This window comes from Schistocerca nitens, chromosome 10 (genome assembly GCF_023898315.1).
Source record: "Schistocerca nitens isolate TAMUIC-IGC-003100 chromosome 10, iqSchNite1.1, whole genome shotgun sequence".
NCBI classification, from domain to species: Eukaryota; Metazoa; Arthropoda; class Insecta; order Orthoptera; family Acrididae; genus Schistocerca; species Schistocerca nitens.
The window spans coordinates 97309331-97329361 of record NC_064623.1 but is presented as its reverse complement, the minus strand read 5'-3'; the positions used below and the strand labels follow the sequence as shown (position 1 = coordinate 97329361).

Here is a 20031-nt window from a genome sequence, read left to right as displayed (position 1 = left end):
ACGATTTGTGGAGAAAAAAGTCATGGATCCTTCACCAAGACAATGCCCCAGCTCACAGTGCGTTGTCAGTGTAGACGTTTTTGGCAAAACACAACATTCCCATCTTAGATCATCCACCCTACTCACCTGATTTGGCCCCCTGTGACTTTTTTCTTTTCCCTAAAGTCAAGTCAGCTTTGAAATGAACCAGTAAAAGAAAAAGCGACGGAAGTAATGTATGGACTTACCGAAAATGATCTGCAGCATTGCTATGAACAGTGGAAAATTCGTATGGAGCGGTGTAGAGACCGAGGAGGAGAGTACATTGAAGGAGATAACATGAAATTGTAAATAATTGTAAATAAATGTTTTTTCCAGCATCAGTCCGGTTTTTTTCTAGCCGCACCTCGTAGCTTACATATGATGGCAGGATTGTTGTAGTAATGCAAAAGTCAGTGTCATCATCTGAATCAATTTGAACATTTTACATTTGTATTTTTGAGAGGTTTCACAGTAATGTTTCGTTACTTCGGCCAGCAAGCAAACGGTGGTAAGTCAACGGTAACTAGTGTTATGTGCACCCTGTTTGCAAGTGACCAATATTAAGTACCTATTAATTTCTAAGAATAAAATTTTGCATATAATTTACTGTTTTAAAAATATGTTGTTACTCTAGCAATATTTGAAAAGCCCGCCCGGTTAGCCGCGCGGTCTTACGCACTACTTTCCGGGCGGGAAGGTGTGCTGGTCCCCGGCACGAATCCGGCCGGCGGATTAGTGTCCAGGTCCGGTGTGCCGGCCAGCCTGTGGATGAGTTCTAAGGCGGTTTTCCATCTGTGTCGGCGAATTCGGGCTGGTTCCCCTTATTCCGCCTCAGTTACACTATGTCGGCGATTGCTGCGCGAACAAGTTCTCCACGTACGCGTACACCATAATTACTCATTCCGTACTGTCGCCTAACTAACAAAATACGAGCGCACGGAATATCAGACCAGCTGTCTTACTGCATTGAAGGGTTTCTAACAAACAGAACACAGCATGCCATTGTGAATGAAGACAAATCTTCATGTAAGTAACTTCGGTCCTGCCACATGGTAGTGTTATAGGAACATTACCTTTCTCAATATATATAAATGACGTAAGAGATGACCTCGGAAGTTCCAAGTGTGGTGTCTTGTACCGTAAGGAAGCAAAGGAAGACGATGTTGGTATGGGTGACTGGTATCCTCTTTCTAAAACACAAATGCACACCTGGTTTATTAAGGTTCTTCATTTGCTTGTACTGGATACTTTACTTGTATAGAGTCCATATGCTGTGGTACAGGCTCAACAGTAATAGTCCTCTTGCAGACAGTGTCAGTAATTGTGGTGTCACCGCCAGACACCACACTTGCTAGGTGGTAGCCTTTAAATCGGCCGCGGTCCGTTAGTATACGTCGGACCCGCGTGTCGCCACTGTCAGTGATTGCAGACCGAGCGCCGCCACACGGCAGGTCTAGAGAGACTTCCTAGCACTCGCCCGAGTTGTACAGCCGACTTTGCTAGCGATGGTTCACTGACAAATTACGCTCTCATTTGCCGAGACGATAGTTAGCATAGCCTTTAGCTACGTCATTTGCTACGACCTAGCAAGGCGCCATTATCATTTGCTATTTATCTTGTGATGCATGTACCGTCAGACCGATGTTCACCAATTATGGATTAAAGTTAAGTATTCCAGAAGCTACGTACTTTGTTTGCTAGTCTCCATTACTTGACCTGTTCCAGACCTCACGCCAGCCTGCGTGAACTTAAACGCGTGCCCTTCGGCCTCCCGTCCTAGTGGATTGGCTGTCTTGCCAGTCCACAAAAGTAATCTTGCTGTAGCCACAAATCTGGTGACTGTGTACTGTCGTAACCTGTGACGTGAACTGAGCCGGCTCCGCAGATAAAGGCGCCAACCGTTGTCAGTGGGGCCCTCTCGTCAGTGGTGCCGGCCTAAAGGCATGCTCTCGAGAGGGCATTGGCGGCGTCTTTCTTGCAGGTGTGTCTCTGGCCTCTCTCGTGACAGGCGCGCTTCATCCAGCGCCTACTATTGATCTTCCAGCTACATCTTTGCCGATAGATTACGCCAGTACGCCAAGAGGCTATTCACGGATGATACTGTTGGACACAGACATGTCTCGATGCTAGAAAATTGTTGCGAAATGCAGGAAGACCTGTCTCGATGCTATAAAATTGTTGCGAAATGCAGAAAGACCTGCAGAGGAATGACCTGTGATGCAGGGAGTGGAAACAGACACTAAAAATAAACAACTGTAATGTACTATGAATACATAGACAGAAAGATCCTTTGTTGTACGGTTATAAAATTTCACAAGAGTCACTGGAAGCAGTTATTTCCATCAAGTATGTATGAGAGTGTATATGGAGCGATCTGAATTGGGATGACAACATAAAATTGTGTGTAAGGCAGATGTCACTGAGATTCAAGGAATGGATCTTCAGGCCAATGAGTCCATCAACAAATTACTTCTCCGACCAGTACTTGAATACTGCGTGCCAGTATTGCAACTGCACCATACAGGACTGATACAGGGAATAGAGAAGATCCAAAGAAGAGCAACACGTTCCGTCACAGTTTCATTTAGCAAGTGCAGAAGGGTCACAGAGGTGCTCAGTCAACTGCAGTGGCAGACGCTGCAAGGGAGGCGTTGTGCACCACGACGCGGTCTACTGTTAAAGTCCACAGGGCGTACATTCCTAGAAAAGTCAACCAATATATTGCTTACTGAAACCACAAGACAGGACAGATAGAACAAATTGTGGAAAGGGGCCAAAATAAGGGGCTGTCAGTTCCATTCGAACAGATATAACTTTATTGAGTTGCCCAAGCATTACAGCGCAAATTTTATCCTTAAATAATATTTCAAATGAGCCTGAAGGCCCAAACAATGCAAGACTTGACATGTCACGAACTTTCCATTTTAAAGTGGCTGAAGGCGCACGATTGAAAAACACAACTACAATAAATTTTCAAAAGGCAGAAGGCTAAAAGCCTCATCCAGAAAAAAAAAATTAATTTAAATGAGACTGAAGGCACAAACAGTGCAAGACTTGACAAGTCAGGAACTTTCCATTGTAAAGCAGCTGAAGGTCCATTATTTAAAACTCGACTAATAGCATACAAATTCAAACCATCGGCTATGAGCCATTAAAATACACAATCAAATACCAATAAGAAAAGGCAGTACAGCCAGTGGGTCGGTCTGCACTATAAATATTAACGTTCGCTTAGGGGAGACAGATAGTCGGCCCAACCATCCACAATCCGGCGACAACCCAACCGACAGACCGTCAAGGTGAGTTCCGCTCCACACTTGCACCAAGGCTCCGCTCCGCTCTTGCACCAAAGTTCCACCGACGCTGGCAGCAGAGACTGTGGAGCCAAACAAGAACGGATCCCAGACAAGCTGTGGACGACCCGAAAACCCACGTCGTTTAATCAAACGACCGTCTAACTCAGAGACTGTACGCCGAGAACAGTTAAATAAACTCGTCAGTGAAAATCACATAACTACACACAGCCCCACGAACATCTGCACGAGGACTAGACGATGCTCACGGCAGTGACTGTGCAATAACTAGGACGAACCACGAGTCGTTGCACACGGCCAACCCGTAAGCAATCGCCGGCCCAATACACGTCGTCTAACAAGACGACCGACCGACAGTCAACCTAAGTCGTCCCCACTCAAAACATGTGAGCAATCATCGGGCAAGTGATGGCTATCTGCCTCTTCCTGACGCTGCATGCCCCACTGGTGCTGCGTCACGACTGCGCCAACCGACCAACTGCTACACACCAGCACGGAAACAGCACTGGGCAGTCGACATCACAAGCTGCACACAATATCACAAACACTTGGACGAAGAACGAGACCAACGGTAAAAGCAGTGACTATGCAGTGACGAGGACGAACCACGAGTTGAGACACACACACCTCCAACCCATAAACGATCGGCGAACAATCACGTCATCCGGTAAGACGACCAACAGACGATCAACCAAGATCGTTCCTATTGAAACCATGTGTGCCGGCAACAGTCGGGCGAGTCATGGCAACCCGACCGACTCCTGCCGCGTCCCAACTGTCCGACTGCCAGGTGCGAACTCCACTGCCGGCGCGTTGCGACTCACTGCCAGATACGAACTAACTTCTCAACACACGACAACCGGGAAGAAATAGCAGTCCAGCAGTGGTAATACGGCGGAGCATATATACACCACTGGCCATTAAAATTGGTACACCACGAAGATGACGTGCCACAGACGCGAACTTTAACCGACAGGAAGAAGATGCTATGATATGCAAATGATTAGCTTTTCAGAATATTCACACAAGGGTGGCGCCGGTGGCGACACCTACAACGTGCTGACATGAGGAAAGTTTCCAACCGATTTCTCATACACAAACAGCACTTGACCGGCGTTGCCTGATGAAACGTTGTTGTGATGCCTGGTGTAAGGAGGAGAAATGCGTACCATCACGTTTCCGACTTTGATAAAGGTCGGATTGTAGCCTATCGCGACATTGCTGCTCGCGTTGGTCGATATCCAATGACTGTTAGCAGAATATGGAAACGGTGGGTTCAGGAGGGTAATACGGAACGCCGTGCTGGACCCCAACGGCCTCGTATCACTAGCAGTCGAGATGACAGGCATCTTATCCGCTTGGCTGTAACGGATCGTGCAGCCACGTCTCGATCCCTGAGTCAACAGATGGGGACGTCTGCAAGACAACAACCATCTGCACGAACAGTTCGACGACGTTTGCAGCAGCATGGACTATCAGCTCGGAGACCGTGGCTGTTGTTACCCTTGACGCTGCATCACAGACAGGAGCGCCTGCGATGGTGTACTCAACGACGAACCTGGGTGCACGAATGGCAAAACGTCATTTTTTCGGGTGAATCCAGGTTCTGTTTACAGCATCGTGATGGTCGCATCCGTGTTTGGCGACATCGCGGTGAACGCACGTTGGAAGCATGTATGAGTCATCGCCATACTGGCGTATCACCCGGCGCGATGGTATGAGGTGCCATCGATTACACTTCTCGGTCACCTCTTGATCGCATTGACGGCACCTTGAACTGTGGACGTTACATTTCAGATGTGTTACGACCCGTGGCTCTACCCTTCATTCGATCCCTGCGAAACCCTACATTTCAGCAGAATAATGCACGACCGCATGTTTCAGGTCCTGTACGGGCCTTTCTGGGTACAGAAAATGTTCGACTGCTGCCCTGGCCAGCACATTCTCCAAATATCTCACCAACCTAAAACGTTTGGTCAATGGTGGCCGAGCAACTGGCTCGTCACAATACACCAGTCACTACTCTTGATGAACTGTGGTATCGTGTTGAAGCTGCATGGGCAGCTGTACCTGTACACGCCATCCAAGCTCTGTTTGACTCAATGCCCAGGCGTATCAATGCCGTTATTACGGCCAAAGGTGGTTGTTCTGGGTACTGATTTCTCAGGATCTATGCACCCAAATGGCGTGAAAATATAATCACATGTTAGTTCTAGTAAAATATATTTGTCCAATAAATACCCGTTTATCATCGGCATTTCCTCTTGGTGTAGCAATTTTAATGGCCAGTAGTGTAGATAACCTCTGCTGTTTCCCCTCACGGGCAGGCAGGGCAGCAACTCAGTAACACCAGTAATTGAATTAATAAAACGAGGTGGCAATACAGTAAAAACAGAATGTAACAAAAGAGAGAGATGGCATGAACACGAGCCACGCACAGCTCACTTACTCGTACGCACGTCTCTGCGGAAAGATTATCAAGACCAAACTAGAGAGATTTGAACTACATGCAGGCATATCGGCAATCGTTCTTCCCGTGAACCACACGCGACAGGAATAGGAGAAGAGGAACTGCTACTCAAAGCGTCCTGCATTACGCCATAAGGTGCTCTGTGGAGTATAGATGTAGATATAGGAGTATATGTCGATAAAGCTGATCTATGGGATCATGTATTTAACTAAAACACGACATCTCGCCTGAGAACCATTTTAAAACCGTGTCTTACTTCTGCACCGCCGTTTCACGCAGTAAGTAGCTCGATAACTAACGCGGCCACACGCCCCTAACGCCTACGCATCAGCGTGGCGCTGTTGTTGAGGGCCGTGAAACCCAATAGGGGAAGGGCTGCCCTCACGATAAGACGGGCCCTAAATTAAAGGGTCGCGTGCTGCCCTGTTCCGCCGGACCACCTGCCTTTCTAACCCGCGATAGCACGCCGGCCAGGAAGGTAAATTTGGCTTGCAAATGGTGCTCCCCCTGCGCGTATCGACTGAGCCCTGGTGGTCAGGAGAGATGGAAGTCCTTGGCCCGTCCTCCGAGCCCTTAGCTGCGGCCCGCTGCACGCGCCTGCACTCCACACTATACATCCCCTCGAGGACACACGCCAGCGTGGCTGGAGGCCGTTAGCGCAGCAGCCATTTCCTCCGCCACACTCCACTAAACTGCAGTTGCTCCGAAGCACATAATGTCCTTTACGTACACTGATGAGACCAAACATTATGACCACTGCCCACCGCGAGAATGAATACAACCTGGTGGCGCTGCAGCCCATGACGCGGTAAAGAAAGTACACAAGCGGGACAGAGGGGAAGAGACAATCATTGTAGCGACGACAAGGGTCACCAATGACGCTATACGTAGTCTTCAAAATGGCGTCTCTAACGGAGATACGTTCAAACCATAGAGCTGGGAAACCTAAGATATCAATGGGAAGTTACAGACCTGGCACTTAACAAAAGCACGGCGAATCGTTGGGCAAGGCGTCTGTCATCATCGCAACAAGACTGCACAAACCTGTGCGATCTCGAACGTGCTGGCTTGCCTCACACAACTGTGACTCTCCACAGCTGGATCGTGCGGACACTCTCACTCGAGGTGATCGACGGATCGCAGACGATCATGTCTCTGCTCAGCTGGACGTCTGTGTTGGTAGTGCTGAGACACTGGCCCGTCAGTTGTGGTACTGGAAGGTGTGTGTCCACTTTGGACAATAGTGTATTGTCAACTGTCATGTGTATGGCGTACGTTGGGGGCAGAACCAACTGTAGTTAATATTCCTTTGCCAGGATGGGTACCCTCAACTTGAATGTCTTTGCTCAGCGTTCCCTAACCTAGAAGGCTGCTCCCATGAGTGGAAGCTAGCACAAGCAACCACATACTCCGAGCAGCCCTGGTAGAACTGTTTCCCTGGAACCCTTGATGTCGCCAACAGAGCCCCATCGTTTAAGCCATCCGAGCAATTCATAGGATGGCGTTGTAGTTGGTGGGACCCACAAAAGGACCATTTGGATTTCTTCTGCTTGTCCATCCGTGTCAGTTCGCGTTCCCTATTTCGTCTGTTTCTCCCACGTTAAAACTGGTCGCTGTACTCACAGACCAAGGCAGCTTTTTTATTTCGATTAATTGTTCATGCCTGCCATTCTGATGACGTTATGGGTCATACCAGACAGGTACTATCGGCAGCTTCAATATATTCGAAGTTGTCTACCTGCCTATGTAATACTTCCACTGTCCAGTTGGACCAGTACTGCACTTGGCCCAGCCCACTGCTCAGCATGACCCTTCGGTGTGGTGTTTCAGGGCTTCAACGGGGAGGACAGCGTGCTGCTGCCACTGGCGCTGGCTGGGGTGGTGCTCGTGCTCGTCATCATCATCGCCGCCTGCTACGCCATCCGCAGACACCGCCACAAGGTCAACCGCCGCCAGGCCATTGGGGTGAGTCTGCGCCACCAGTTGATGCCCATTGTCATGTGTATAGCGTATACTCCTTTGACAGACTGGGTACCCTCAACTTGAATGTCTTTGCTCTGCATTGTGTGTTACCGCAGACGATGCTGTGTACTGCAAGAAGTATAAGTGTTCCACAGGGATCAGTGCTAGGTCCAGTATACTTTTTCCTGTATATTTTGTATCTACCCAGCGCTAGTGTACTCCAAGGTTATGTGGTAGTTACAGCTGTCACTGTGCATATCAAGCTACATAGACAAATTATGGCTGGAGCCCACTCATGCCTGTCAAGGATCATTTTCAGGACTGTTGCTACTTTTTCCCTATCTCAAGAACATACCTGCCAGCTGTGGATTGTGATGCTACATCATCAACACAGCCAACAGTTTGTGCTTCATATCACAAATTTTGGATGAAGATGCAAGTGTCCCCCAATGATTACTATTAGCCCCATTGTGATTTCCTACACATAAACCTACCCACCACTGTTGGATACCAAGACTGAGTCATTACAACAGAAGGTACCATACATCTCATGCCATCTACATACAGTATGATCGAAAAGTGCTTGCGTCTCTCAGAGATCACTGTTAGGATCCTACTGTATCTGAAGGACCTCCAGACGACCAGTGGACTTTAAAGCCATCTCATTAGCACAACTGGAACTGTGTACCTCACGCCAAATAAATAAATTGTGGGGTTAAAATACAGGTGGCTTCTGAGACTCATTATAAGTATCATAGTTATTTTACGTGTTTCTTAAGGGCCTACACACCACCAGTTGACAATGAAGCTAAGTCAGCTGTGAAAGTCAGGCCACCCATATAAATCACAGCTGACTGTATTTGTAAAGAAACATTCAACAGCGTGGAACGCATAAAATATTTTTTTTAGTTAAGACAACCTGTTTCGACAGACTTTGCTGTCATCTTCGCGTCTTAAAAATCTTTTTGTTGTGAAACGTGATCATTTTACGTTGTACCTCAAGCCCCATTATCATGTGATGTGAGGTTCAACGTAAAATGAACATGTTTCACAACGAAAAGGTTTCTAAGACCTGAAGATTACAGCAAAGTCTGTCAAAGCCGGTTGTGTTGAATAATGAAATATGTTATGCAATCTAGGTTAAATGTAGCAACTAAAACGACTCTCTTTTCCAATATTCTCAGATTGAGAAAATTCAATCAAATTGTACTTGTGTGCCTCAAGGATCACTGTCAGCACTATTGCTACTTTTATTCCATCTAAGGATCCTCCCCACCACCAGAGGCCTTCCCAGCTATCTCATTAGCACAGCCTGCACTGTCTATGTCACGTTCATAAATAAATTATGAGGTAAAGATGTAGATGTTCCCCGAGGATTGTCATACTTCATGTACCTTAAAACACTACCCAGCACGAATGTAACCCAAAGTTATGTCATTAACACAACACTGTCCATCTCTCACCACCTACCAAATCGCAGCCAAATGCACTGGTGCACTTCTATGATCACCTATGTTATTCAGCACAGTTAGTTTTGTGCACTTCAAGCCACAAGCACAAAATCAGTATATATAATTGGGGTGTTCCTCGAAGCTGTGACAGTCGCAATTTTTCCTATATCTTAAGGATCAAACCACCAACAGTGTACTTGGAAGCTAAATTATAGCCAAAAGGAGCTGGCGCCCTCAAGGACCATTGTTAGGATTATTGATTCTGAACAGTGGCCTTTAACGCTATGTCACAGGCGCAGCCAGCGCTGTGGACGTCTTGTTACATGCATAAACTTTGTACACAATGTACAATCACGGTCAGGTCCTGTGTTATGTTTCCTATACGTTAAGGAATTACCAATCACCAGTGGACTCTGAGGTTATTCCACTACCATACCATTAACTGTGCACTTCACGTCATATAACTGATTTATTGCTTAAAAGTTAGGTTCATTGGTGTATTTCCAATGTCTTAGGAACCTACCCACCACTGTTGTTGTTGTGGTCTTCAGTCCTGAGACTGGTTTGATGCAGCTCTCCATGCTACTCTATCCTGTGCAAGCTTCTTCATCTCCCAGTACCTACTGCTACCCACATCCTTCTGAATCTGCTTAGTGTATTGATCTCTTGGTCTTCCTCTACGATTTTTACCCTCCACGCTGCCCTCCAATGCTAAATTTGTGATCCCTTGATGCCTCAAAACATGTCCTACCAACCGATCCCTTCTTCTAGTCAAGTTGTGCCACAAACTTCTCTTCTCCCCAATCCTATTCAATACCTCCTCATTAGTTACGTGATCTACCCACCTTATCTTCAGCATTCTTCTGTAGCACCACATTTCGAAAGCTTCTATTCTCTTCTTGTCCAAACTGGTTATCGTCCATGTTTCACATCCATACATGGCTACACTCCATACAAATACTTTCAGAAACGACTTCCTGACACTTAAATCTATACTCGATGTTAACAAATTTCTCTTCTTCAGAAACGATTTCCTTGCCATTGCCAGTCTAAATTTTATATCCTCTCTACTTCGACCATCATCAGTTATTTTGCTCCCCAAATAGCAAAACTCCTTTACTACTTTAAGTGTCTCATTTCCTAATCTAATCCCCTCAGCATCACCCGATTTAATTTTACTTTACCCACCACTAGTACACTGCAATGCTGCATCAATTGCAGAGTCGTTAGCACCTCATTCCACCAGCATAATGTGCAAAACGTACAGATGGCCGTCGAGGATGAATATTGTACCCATATCTTAAGGACCTAATTTTTGCCTTCCACAGGATACAAATATTGTTCTCTCAGCGCCCAGCAGAGAGCCTTACTACGCAGTGCACTGAGTAAAGTTCAGTCTCGCGCAGATCAGATTCAGGCTTGCATGAAGGGTAACAAAACCGGGCGTAGAATGTCGACGACATACCACTGTACTGTAAGGATACTACGGATGACAACCAAAGGCGTCCTGCTGTGACAGGAAATGGCATCACAGACCTTCACTCCTGGTTGTCGGGCAGTATGGTGGGCGACAGCCACGTTGGTATTCCACCACTATCCGGGGAATAACCAGAGACGTCATCGGCCTGGAATCTCATTGACTGGAGTAGAACTGTCTTCAGTGACGGGTTCCGCTTCGAAATAAGCCCCGAAAACCAGCGAAGATGTGTCTGGAGATGCCCCAGACAGCGGTGGGACATCAAATTGATTGTTGGCTGCCAAACAGCCCAACAATTAAGTGTGATGGTCTGGGTGCCATTTATTTTCATAGCACGACCCTTTGGTCATCATCTGTGGTGCCCTTGAAGCACAGCGGCACGTCGATGATATTCTACGACACCTTCTGTTGCCCTTCATGGCAAGCCGTCGTGGGCTTTTATTTCAGTAAGAAAATGTCAGCCTGCTCACGGTGAGAGTTTCTACTGCTACTGGCTTGCCCAACAAGGTCGCCAGATCTCTCCCCAATCGAGAACGTTTGGGGCTTTATGAGTAATTTTGACGAACTTCAGCGTTAATTGGACAGAATTTGTCACGATATCAATCAATGCCAAGCCGAACAACTAGCCGAATAAGGTCTAGAGGTGCACCAATGCATTATTCATTCGCTCAATTTGTAAAGTTCTTTCTCTTGAATAGATCATCCAATTTTTCTGGAATTGTAATCATTTGGTTGTCTATATCACTCTACCCACTTCTATCCCATTCGGATATTTCCTTCGCGGTGCGTTGCCTTCTCTTTTTTTCTTATCTTAGACTGTAAATCCATATCCATGGCTAGGTAATCAACACAGTAATTTAATGGTGAGGAATTGAATGCTTCATGTACGATAGCTGCGTTGTCAGCGCGACGGAACGCGATGCTAAGGGGCTCGGGTTTGATTCCCGGTTGGGTCGGAAATTTTTACGCTAAGAGACTGGGTGTTGTGCTCTCTTCATGATCATCATTCCCATCGACGCGCAAGTCGCCGAAGTGGCGTCAAATCAAAAGACTTGCACCAGGCGAACGGTCCACCCGACGGGAGGCCCTAGCCACACGAAATTAGACTGTTGCTTTCCGGCCATGTGCGAGCTTGTTCAAAGCGTCCAAGAATTGCACATCTGAGTGGCGCATACACGCGGCCGTTAGTGCCGTGCAGATCAATGATTCTTGCTAAGCGCTTGATTGAGGTGATTAACAGACGCCACCTCTACCTCGCTGCCCCTAGGTAGGATAATCGCCGCTGTTTGGTGGCGACAGAATAGACACACCACTTGTCGATTCTGAGACCATGTCATTAGGACAAGCCAAACTGTTCTCCTTGTGGCCAAAAGATGTACATATCATCCCAGGATCACTGTTAGGACCATAATTCATTCTAATGTATCCACATGAACTAATTTATCATAGTTCAACTAATTTGTAGGAAATATTTTTGAATAATTCAAAACCTGGATTTATCTGGGTACATATTTATTACATCTGCTTCCACCTCGCACTGTCCATCTACTCCGTCCTCCTCTCTGTCCATCTATTTCTCCACCTCCTTTACGTTCACTCTATTCATTCGTTCCTGTCCCTCTCTCTGTCCATCTGCTCCTCTCCAATTTTTCTGCCCATCTCGTCCTTTCTTTATCCATCTCCTCCTCCTCCCCCTTCTCACTATCCATCTCTTCCTCTTATCTTTGCCTTTCCACTTCTCCCTTTCCCTTATCTCTCATCTGCTCCTTGTCCATATGTACCCATGCCCTACATCCCTCTCCCTCTCTGTCCATCACTTCTTCTCTCCCCACATTATCACCAAAGGGACAATAAGAGATTGCTGGTTCTTACCCCCTTACTATTTCTTTCCAGACCAGTTTTGGCTGAAATCGATCCAGGGGTTTGGGATAAGCCTTTTACCCGTGGCCTTGCCCACATACGCACACGTCACATATACACTGAAGAGCCAAAGAAACTGGTACACCTGCATAATGTCGTATGGGGCCCTCGCGATCATGAAATGCCGCAACACGACGTTGCATAGACTCGAATAATGTCTGAAGTAGTGCTGGAGGGAATTGACACCATGAATACTGCAGGGCTGTCCATAAATCCTTCTGAACAGCACATTTCAAGGCATGCAAGATATGCTCTATTGAGCATGTCTGCGGAGTCTGGTGGCCAGCGAAAGTGTTTAACATCAGAAGAGTGTTTCTGGAGCCACTCTGTAGCAATTCTGGACGAGTGGGGTGTCGCATTGTCCTACTGGAATTGCCCAAGTCCGTCGGAATGCACAATGGACATGAATGGATGCAGGTGATCAGACAGAATGAATACGTACGTGTCACCTGTCAGAATCGTATCTAGACGTATTAGGGGTCCCACATCACTCGAACTTCACACGCCCAACACCATTACACACCCTCCACCAGAATGAAAAGTTCCCTGCTGACATGCAGGATCGCCGGCCTGAGTGGTCGAGCGGTTCTAGGCGCTACAGTCTGGAACCGCGCGACCGATACGGTCGCAGGTTCGAATCCTGCCTCGGGCATGGATGTGTGTGATGTCCTTAGGTTAGTTAGGTTTAAGTAGTTCTAAGTTCTAGGGGACTGATGACCTCAGAAGTTAAGTCCCATAATGCTCAGAGCCATTTGAACCATTTTGAACATACAGGATCCATGGACCCCTGAGGTTGTCTCCATACCTGTACACGTTCATTTGCTCGATACAATTTGAAAAGAGTCTTGTCCGATCAGGCAACATGTTTTCAACCATCAACCGTCCAATTTCGTTGTCGACAAACCCAATCGGGGCGTAATGCTTTGTGTCGTGCAGTCATCAAAGGTACACGAGTGGGCCTTCGTTGAATGCTTCACGCTGACACTTATTGATGGCCCAGCACTGAAATCTGCTGCCATTTGCGGAAGGACTGCTGTCACGTCGAACGATTCTCTTCAGTCGTCGTTGGTCCCGTTCTTGCAGGATCTTTTTCCGGCTGCAGCGATGTCGGAGGTCTGATGTTTTACCGGATTCCTCATATTCATGGCACACTCGTGAAACTGTCAAACAGGAAAATCCCCACTTCATCGCTATCTCGGGGATGCTGTGTCTGTCACTCGTGTGCCGACTTTAACATCACATTCGGACTCACTTAAATCTTGATAAGCTGCCATTGTAGCAGCAGTAACCGATCTAACAACACATGTTGTCTTATATAGCCGTTGCCGACAGCAGTGCCGTATTCTGCTTGTTTACATATCTCTGTATTTGAATGCGCGTGCCTATAGGAGTTTCTTTGGCAGTTCACTAGAGGGCACAGAATTCAACATCACTAATTTCTCTCGTTTCGTATCAACTCCGCTCGAGACTGCGGCGTCCGAGATCAGTAACGTCTCTAGTTCGGATCGAGGATGAATGGGCTGCCATACCTCCACAGACGTTCAAGGACCTCAGTGAAAGAGTGCCCTGCAGATTTCAAACGGGCATGGAGACGAAGTGTGGGAGTCCCTCATCCAGTGTGCACTAATAGGTTATTCACCGTTCTTGTTTCTTGAAAATTTTTTATAATGATTGTAAACACAAATCTTGAGGGCTTGGCGCGTCCAGGATAAACTTCAACACACAACTGAATGACTGCACTAACAGTCTGGCGATATTCGGTGGCTGTGTTGATGATGGTAAATGGCTCTAAGCACTATGGGACTTAACATCTGAGATCATCAGTCCCCTAGAACTTAGAACTACTTAAACCTGCCTAACCGAAGAACATCGTCCGCAGCTCGTGGTCGTCCGGTAGCGTTCTCGCTTCCCACGCTCGGGTTCCCGGGTTCGATACCCGGCGGGGTCAGTGATTTTCTCTGCCTCGTGATGACTGGGTGTTGTGTGCTGTCCTTAGGTTAGGTTTAAGTAGGGGACTGATGACCATAGATAAGTTCTAGGGGACTGATGACCATAGATAAGTCCCATAGTGCTCAGAGCCATTTGAACCATTTGAACCTGAGAACATCACACACATCCATGCCCGAGGCAGGATTCGAACCCGCGACCGTAGCAGCAGCGCGGTTCCGGACTGAAGTGCCTAGAACCGCTCGGCCACAACGGCCGGCTGATAATGGTAAGTTCCTATGGCACCAAACTGCTGAGGTCATCGGTCCCTAGGCTTACACGGTACTTAATCTAACTTAAGCTAAGGACAACACACACACCCATACCCAAGGAAGAACTCGAAGCTCCGAGACGGGGAACCACACGAATCGTGGCAAGGCGCGTAAGACCACGCGGCTACCCTGCGCGGCGATATTCGGCATATACAGGGTGGTCAGGATGAGTTTGAAAAGTGTAGTAGAGTAGGTTGCGCTGAAAAATAATTGTTAAGAAAAAAAATCTCGATGCGTTGAGCCGATTCCGATTGAATTAGCGTTGAAGTTAGCCAATCAAGCCATTGAGGGTGCTAACTAAAGCCGATCACCAGATAGACTATGTGATCAAAAGTATCCGGACACCCCAAAAACATACGTTTTTCATATTAGGTGCATTATGCTGCCACCTACTGCCAGGTACTCCATATCAGCGACCTCAGTAGTCATTAGACATCCTGAGAGAGAGAGAGAGAGAGAGAGAGAGAGAGAGAGAGCAGAAAGGGGCGCTCCGCGGATCTCTCAGAATTCGAACGGGGTCAGATGATTGGGTGTCGCTTGTGTCGTACGTCTGTAGGCGAGATTTCCACACTCTTAAACATCCCTAGGTCCACTGTTACCAATTTGATAGTGAAGTGGAAACGTGAAGGAACACGTACAGCACAAAAGCGTATAGGCCGACCTCGTCTGTTGACTAACAGAGATCTCCAGCAGTTGAAGAGGGTCGTAGTATGTAGTAAGCAGACATCTATCCAGACCATCACACTGAATTCCAAACTGCATCACGATCAACTGCATGCACTACGATAGTTAGGCGGGAGATGAGAAAACTTGGACGACTGAACAATGGAAAAACGTTGTGTGGAGTGACGAATCACGGTGCAGAATGTGGCGATCCGATGGCAGGCTATGGGTATGGCGAATGGCCGGTGAACATCATGTGTAGTGCCAACAGTAAAATTCGGAGGCGGTGGTGTTGTGTGGTTGTGTTTCTCATGGAGGGTACTTGCACCCCTTGTTGTTTTGGTGGCACTATAACAGCACAATTCTACATTGATGCTTTAAGCACCTTCTTGCTTCCCACTGTTGAAGAACAATTTGAGGACGGCGATTGCATCTTTCAAAGCGATCGAGCACCTTTTCATATTGCACGGCCTGCGGCGGAGTGGTAACACGACAATAACATCCCTGTAATGGACTGGCCTGCAGAATGCCTTTGGGGTGTTTTGGAACGCTGACTTCGTGCCAGGCCTCACCGACCGACATCGATACCTCCCCTCAGTGCAGCACTCCGTGAAGAATCGGTTGCCATTCCCCAAGAAACCTTCCAGCACCTGATTGAACGCATGCCTGCAATCGTGAAAGCTTTCATCAAGGCTAAAGGTGGGCCTACACCAAATTTAATTCCAGCATTACCGATGGAGGGCGCCGCGAACTTGTAAGACATTTTTTCAGGTGTCTGGACACTTTTTATCACATAGTGTACAACACTAATGTCAGCTGATCTCACAGCATAGATGATAGCGCACGAGACTGCTCACCCTTCGGCTCGGGTTCGATCTTTACTACCGTTTTATGTCCAATTTTGTATCGCTCTGTTTTTCGGTAATACGAAACCAAAGGAAGAATTCGTTTGGCGACACAGCCTTCGGCGGTCAGATTTAGTTTACGCGCTCATCGGTCTGACAGTTTAATTTCGGTGCTAAATAACTCGGAAACGGTGCAAAGTATCGAATTTTTTTCTTAACAGTTATTTCTGAACGTAGCCTACTGTGCAATAATCTCGCAAGATTTTTAGACTGTTTCTGATCTCCCTGTATGAAAATCCTATCCATTTTCTCGACCGTCGTGTACATTGTGACAGTCTCCGCAGCTACACGAGCAATTAGGCTGATCTCTACAATGCCAGATCAGCGACAGATAGCCACCAACAGCACAGGTAAACTCGAAAACCGTGTCTAACTTACTTCTGCCGCGCACGGTAGTCGCGCGTTCTTAGGCACTTTCCCACGGTTCGCACGGCTTCCACCTGACGGAGGTTTGAGTCCTCCCTCGGGAATGTGTGTGTGTGTGTGTGTGTGTGTGTGTGTGTGTGTGTGTGTGTGTTGTTCTTAGCGTCAGTTAGTTTAAGTTAGATTAAGTAGTGTGTAAGGCTAGGGGCCGATGACCTCAGCAGTTTGATCCCATAGGAACTTACCACAAATTTAACTAAGTTGTTTGCTTATGGCGGGACAGCGCTTTGCGACGCTGTGGCCGGCCGCAGTGGCCGAGCGGTTCTAGGCGCTTCAGTCTGGAACCGCGCGGCTGCTACGGTCGCAGGCTCGAATCCTGCCTCGGGCATGGATGTGTGTGATGTCCCTAGGTTAGTTAGGTTTAAGTAGTTCTAAGATCTAGGGGAGTGATGACCTCAGATGTTAAGTCCCATAGTACTGAGATCCATTCTGCAACTCTGTTGTTTCTATTTGATGGACTTATACATATTCCATGTCGCTGAAGTGCCCCAGTGCTCTTTCCTGTTCCACAGAAAAAAAATGTTTTCCATGAACTAATACTCGTTTCGGCTTTCACTTTTCTTTCCGTGGTGGCTGTTCTGGAAAATTCCGGCCAGCACTTTTCGCAGCTACACACGACACACACGACTTCGCCGTTGACACAGAAATACCGGCCGCTCGAGCCAATACTTTTTAATCAGCACTCGCCGATGAATTAGAAATACTTCCGCTCGCATGCCATAAATCGAATCGTTCCAGCGCGTCGCTTTTCAAATCACTTGCCGATATTTGCAGACGGCTGACCTCGTCCGATGCAATTTCCCCTCTTTGGTTTTTGTTTTTGTCGTCCGCAAAGAGTGTTTATTGCGCTGTCATTCATGGCTGAGCTTTTCAGGGGTCTGTGCTTTTCCCCTCGTTACTGGTCAGTTTCTGCACCTGTACTGAAATATACTCAGCTTATCGCCATTCAAATTACACCCTTTTCTTCTGGCAGGAGAAAACAATTTTGTCACACACAGTTTCACAATACAGAAAGTTTGCGATCAAGCGAATTGTTTGGATGGTATTTACGTCATTCCCTCTAGTTCATTGTTAGGGGACGTAGGCGTGTGCTCTTTTTCGCGTTGTACGCCTTGCTCGTCAAGGGTCTAGCATTTAAATCTGCAGCACTTCTGTCACGTTGAACGTTTCTTTTCAGTCGTCGTTGGTCCCGTTCTTGCAGGATTTTTTCCCGGCCACAGCGATGTCGGAGCTTTGATGTTTTAGGTGTTTTACCGGATTCCTGATATTCACGATACACTCGTGAAATGGTCGTACGGGAAAATATGTGCTTCATCGCTACCCCGAAAATACAGTGACCCATCGCTCGTGCGGCGACTAAAACATTACGTCCAAACTACCTTGATCCTGAACTTGATAACCTGCCATTGTAGCAGCAGTAACCGATCTAGCAACTATGCCAGACACTTGTTCTGTTATATAGGCGTTGACGACCGTAGCGCCGTCTTCTGCCTGTTTACATATCCCTGTATTTGAGTACGCATGCCTATACTAGTTTCTTTGGCGCTTCAGTGTATTATCATCGTACAGAAATTGTGGGATAAATTGTACCAATGAATTGACGATAGCAAATATATACTTTCTGACATATGTATGCAGATTAGTGATCTACATACAGAATTTTTAAGTAACATCATACTTCATTTTAAAAAAGAAGTCCCAGAAAAGTGAGCACATAGACTGAATACAGAACGGATTTCACACATATATGCATATTTGATAGTGTCGTTGTGTCTCTTAAAAGAGAACAATTGCGAAACTGACGGTGGCGATTGTGCTAAACGAAGTCCTGTAGGCGACGCCATCATTGACCATAGAAATGAAAGAGTTACTTCACAAACAAACCATACTCAGCCATGAACTACACGTCAGGACATAGTGGACAACTTCACAAAGATATCGTTATGCTACTTATTTAGAGAACAATCTCATACTGACATTAGGTAAAATTTACATGACACGAAATGTGCGTCGTAAGGTAACATCGTGAGTAACGTAACAAAGATACAAATGAGGTAACATGGTGAACGACGTCATATGCTCCTTAGTCAAAATATAAGACGCCTTTGCAACCATTAACTGGTGTATTACAACGGAAATATAAAACCGAGCCGCGTGGGGTAGCCGCGAAGTCTCGGGCAAGTTGAACGGTTCGCGCGGCTGCCTCCCCCCCTTGTGGATGCGCGTGTGTGTGTGTGTGTGTTGTCCTTAGCACAAGTTAGATTAAGTAGTGTGTAAGTTTAGGAACCGATGGCCTCAGCAGTTTGGTCTCATAGAACCTCACCACAAATTTCAAAAAAGAATATATACACTCCTGGAAATTGAAATAAGAACACAGTGAATTCATTGTCCCAGGAAGGGGAAACTTTATTGACACATTCCTGGGGTCACATACATCACATGATCACACTGACAGAACCACAGGCACATAGACACAGGCAACAGAGCATGCACAATGTCGGCACTAGTACAGTGTATATCCACCTTTCGCAGCAATGCAGGCTGCTATTCTCCCATGGAGACGATCGTAGAGATGCTGGATGTAGTCCTGTGGAACGGCTTGCCATGCCATTTCCACCTGGCGCCTCAGTTGGACCAGCGTTCGTGCTGGACGTGCAGACCGCGTGAGACGACGCTTCATCCAGTCCCAAACATGCTCAATGGGGGACAGATCCGGAGATCTTGCTGGCCAGGGTAGTTGACTTACACCTTCTAGAGCACGTTGGGTGGCACGGGATACATGCGGACGTGCATTGTCCTGTTGGAACAGCAAGTTCCCTTGCCGGTCTAGGAATGGTAGAACGATGGGTTCGATGACGGTTTGGATGTACCGTGCACTATTCAGTGTCCCCTCGACGATCACCAGTGGTGTACGGCCAGTGTAGGAGATCGCTCCCCACACCATGATGCCGGGTGTTGGCCCTGTGTGCCTCGGTCGTATGCAGTCCTGATTGTGGCGCTCACCTGCACGGCGCCAAACACGCATACGACCATCATTGGTACCAAGGCAGAAGCGACTCTCATCGCTGAAGACGACACGTCTCCATTCGTCCCTCCATTCACGCCTGTCGCGACACCACTGGAGGCGGGCTGCACGATGTTGGGGCGTGAGCGGAAGACGGCCTAAC

At 47.2% G+C, this 20031-nt stretch overlaps 1 protein-coding gene across 2 annotated transcripts in view; it reads left to right on the top strand.

Moving 5' to 3' along the window:
* Window positions 1-20031, top strand: part of LOC126210148 (uncharacterized) — a 571076-nt gene that overhangs the window by 454237 nt on the left and 96808 nt on the right. For both annotated transcript variants that reach the window (XM_049939299.1, XM_049939298.1), the window contains exon 6: window positions 7636-7770. In XM_049939299.1, the coding sequence (XP_049795256.1) occupies window positions 7636-7770 (135 nt within the window). The remainder of the gene's footprint in view (window positions 1-7635; window positions 7771-20031) is intronic.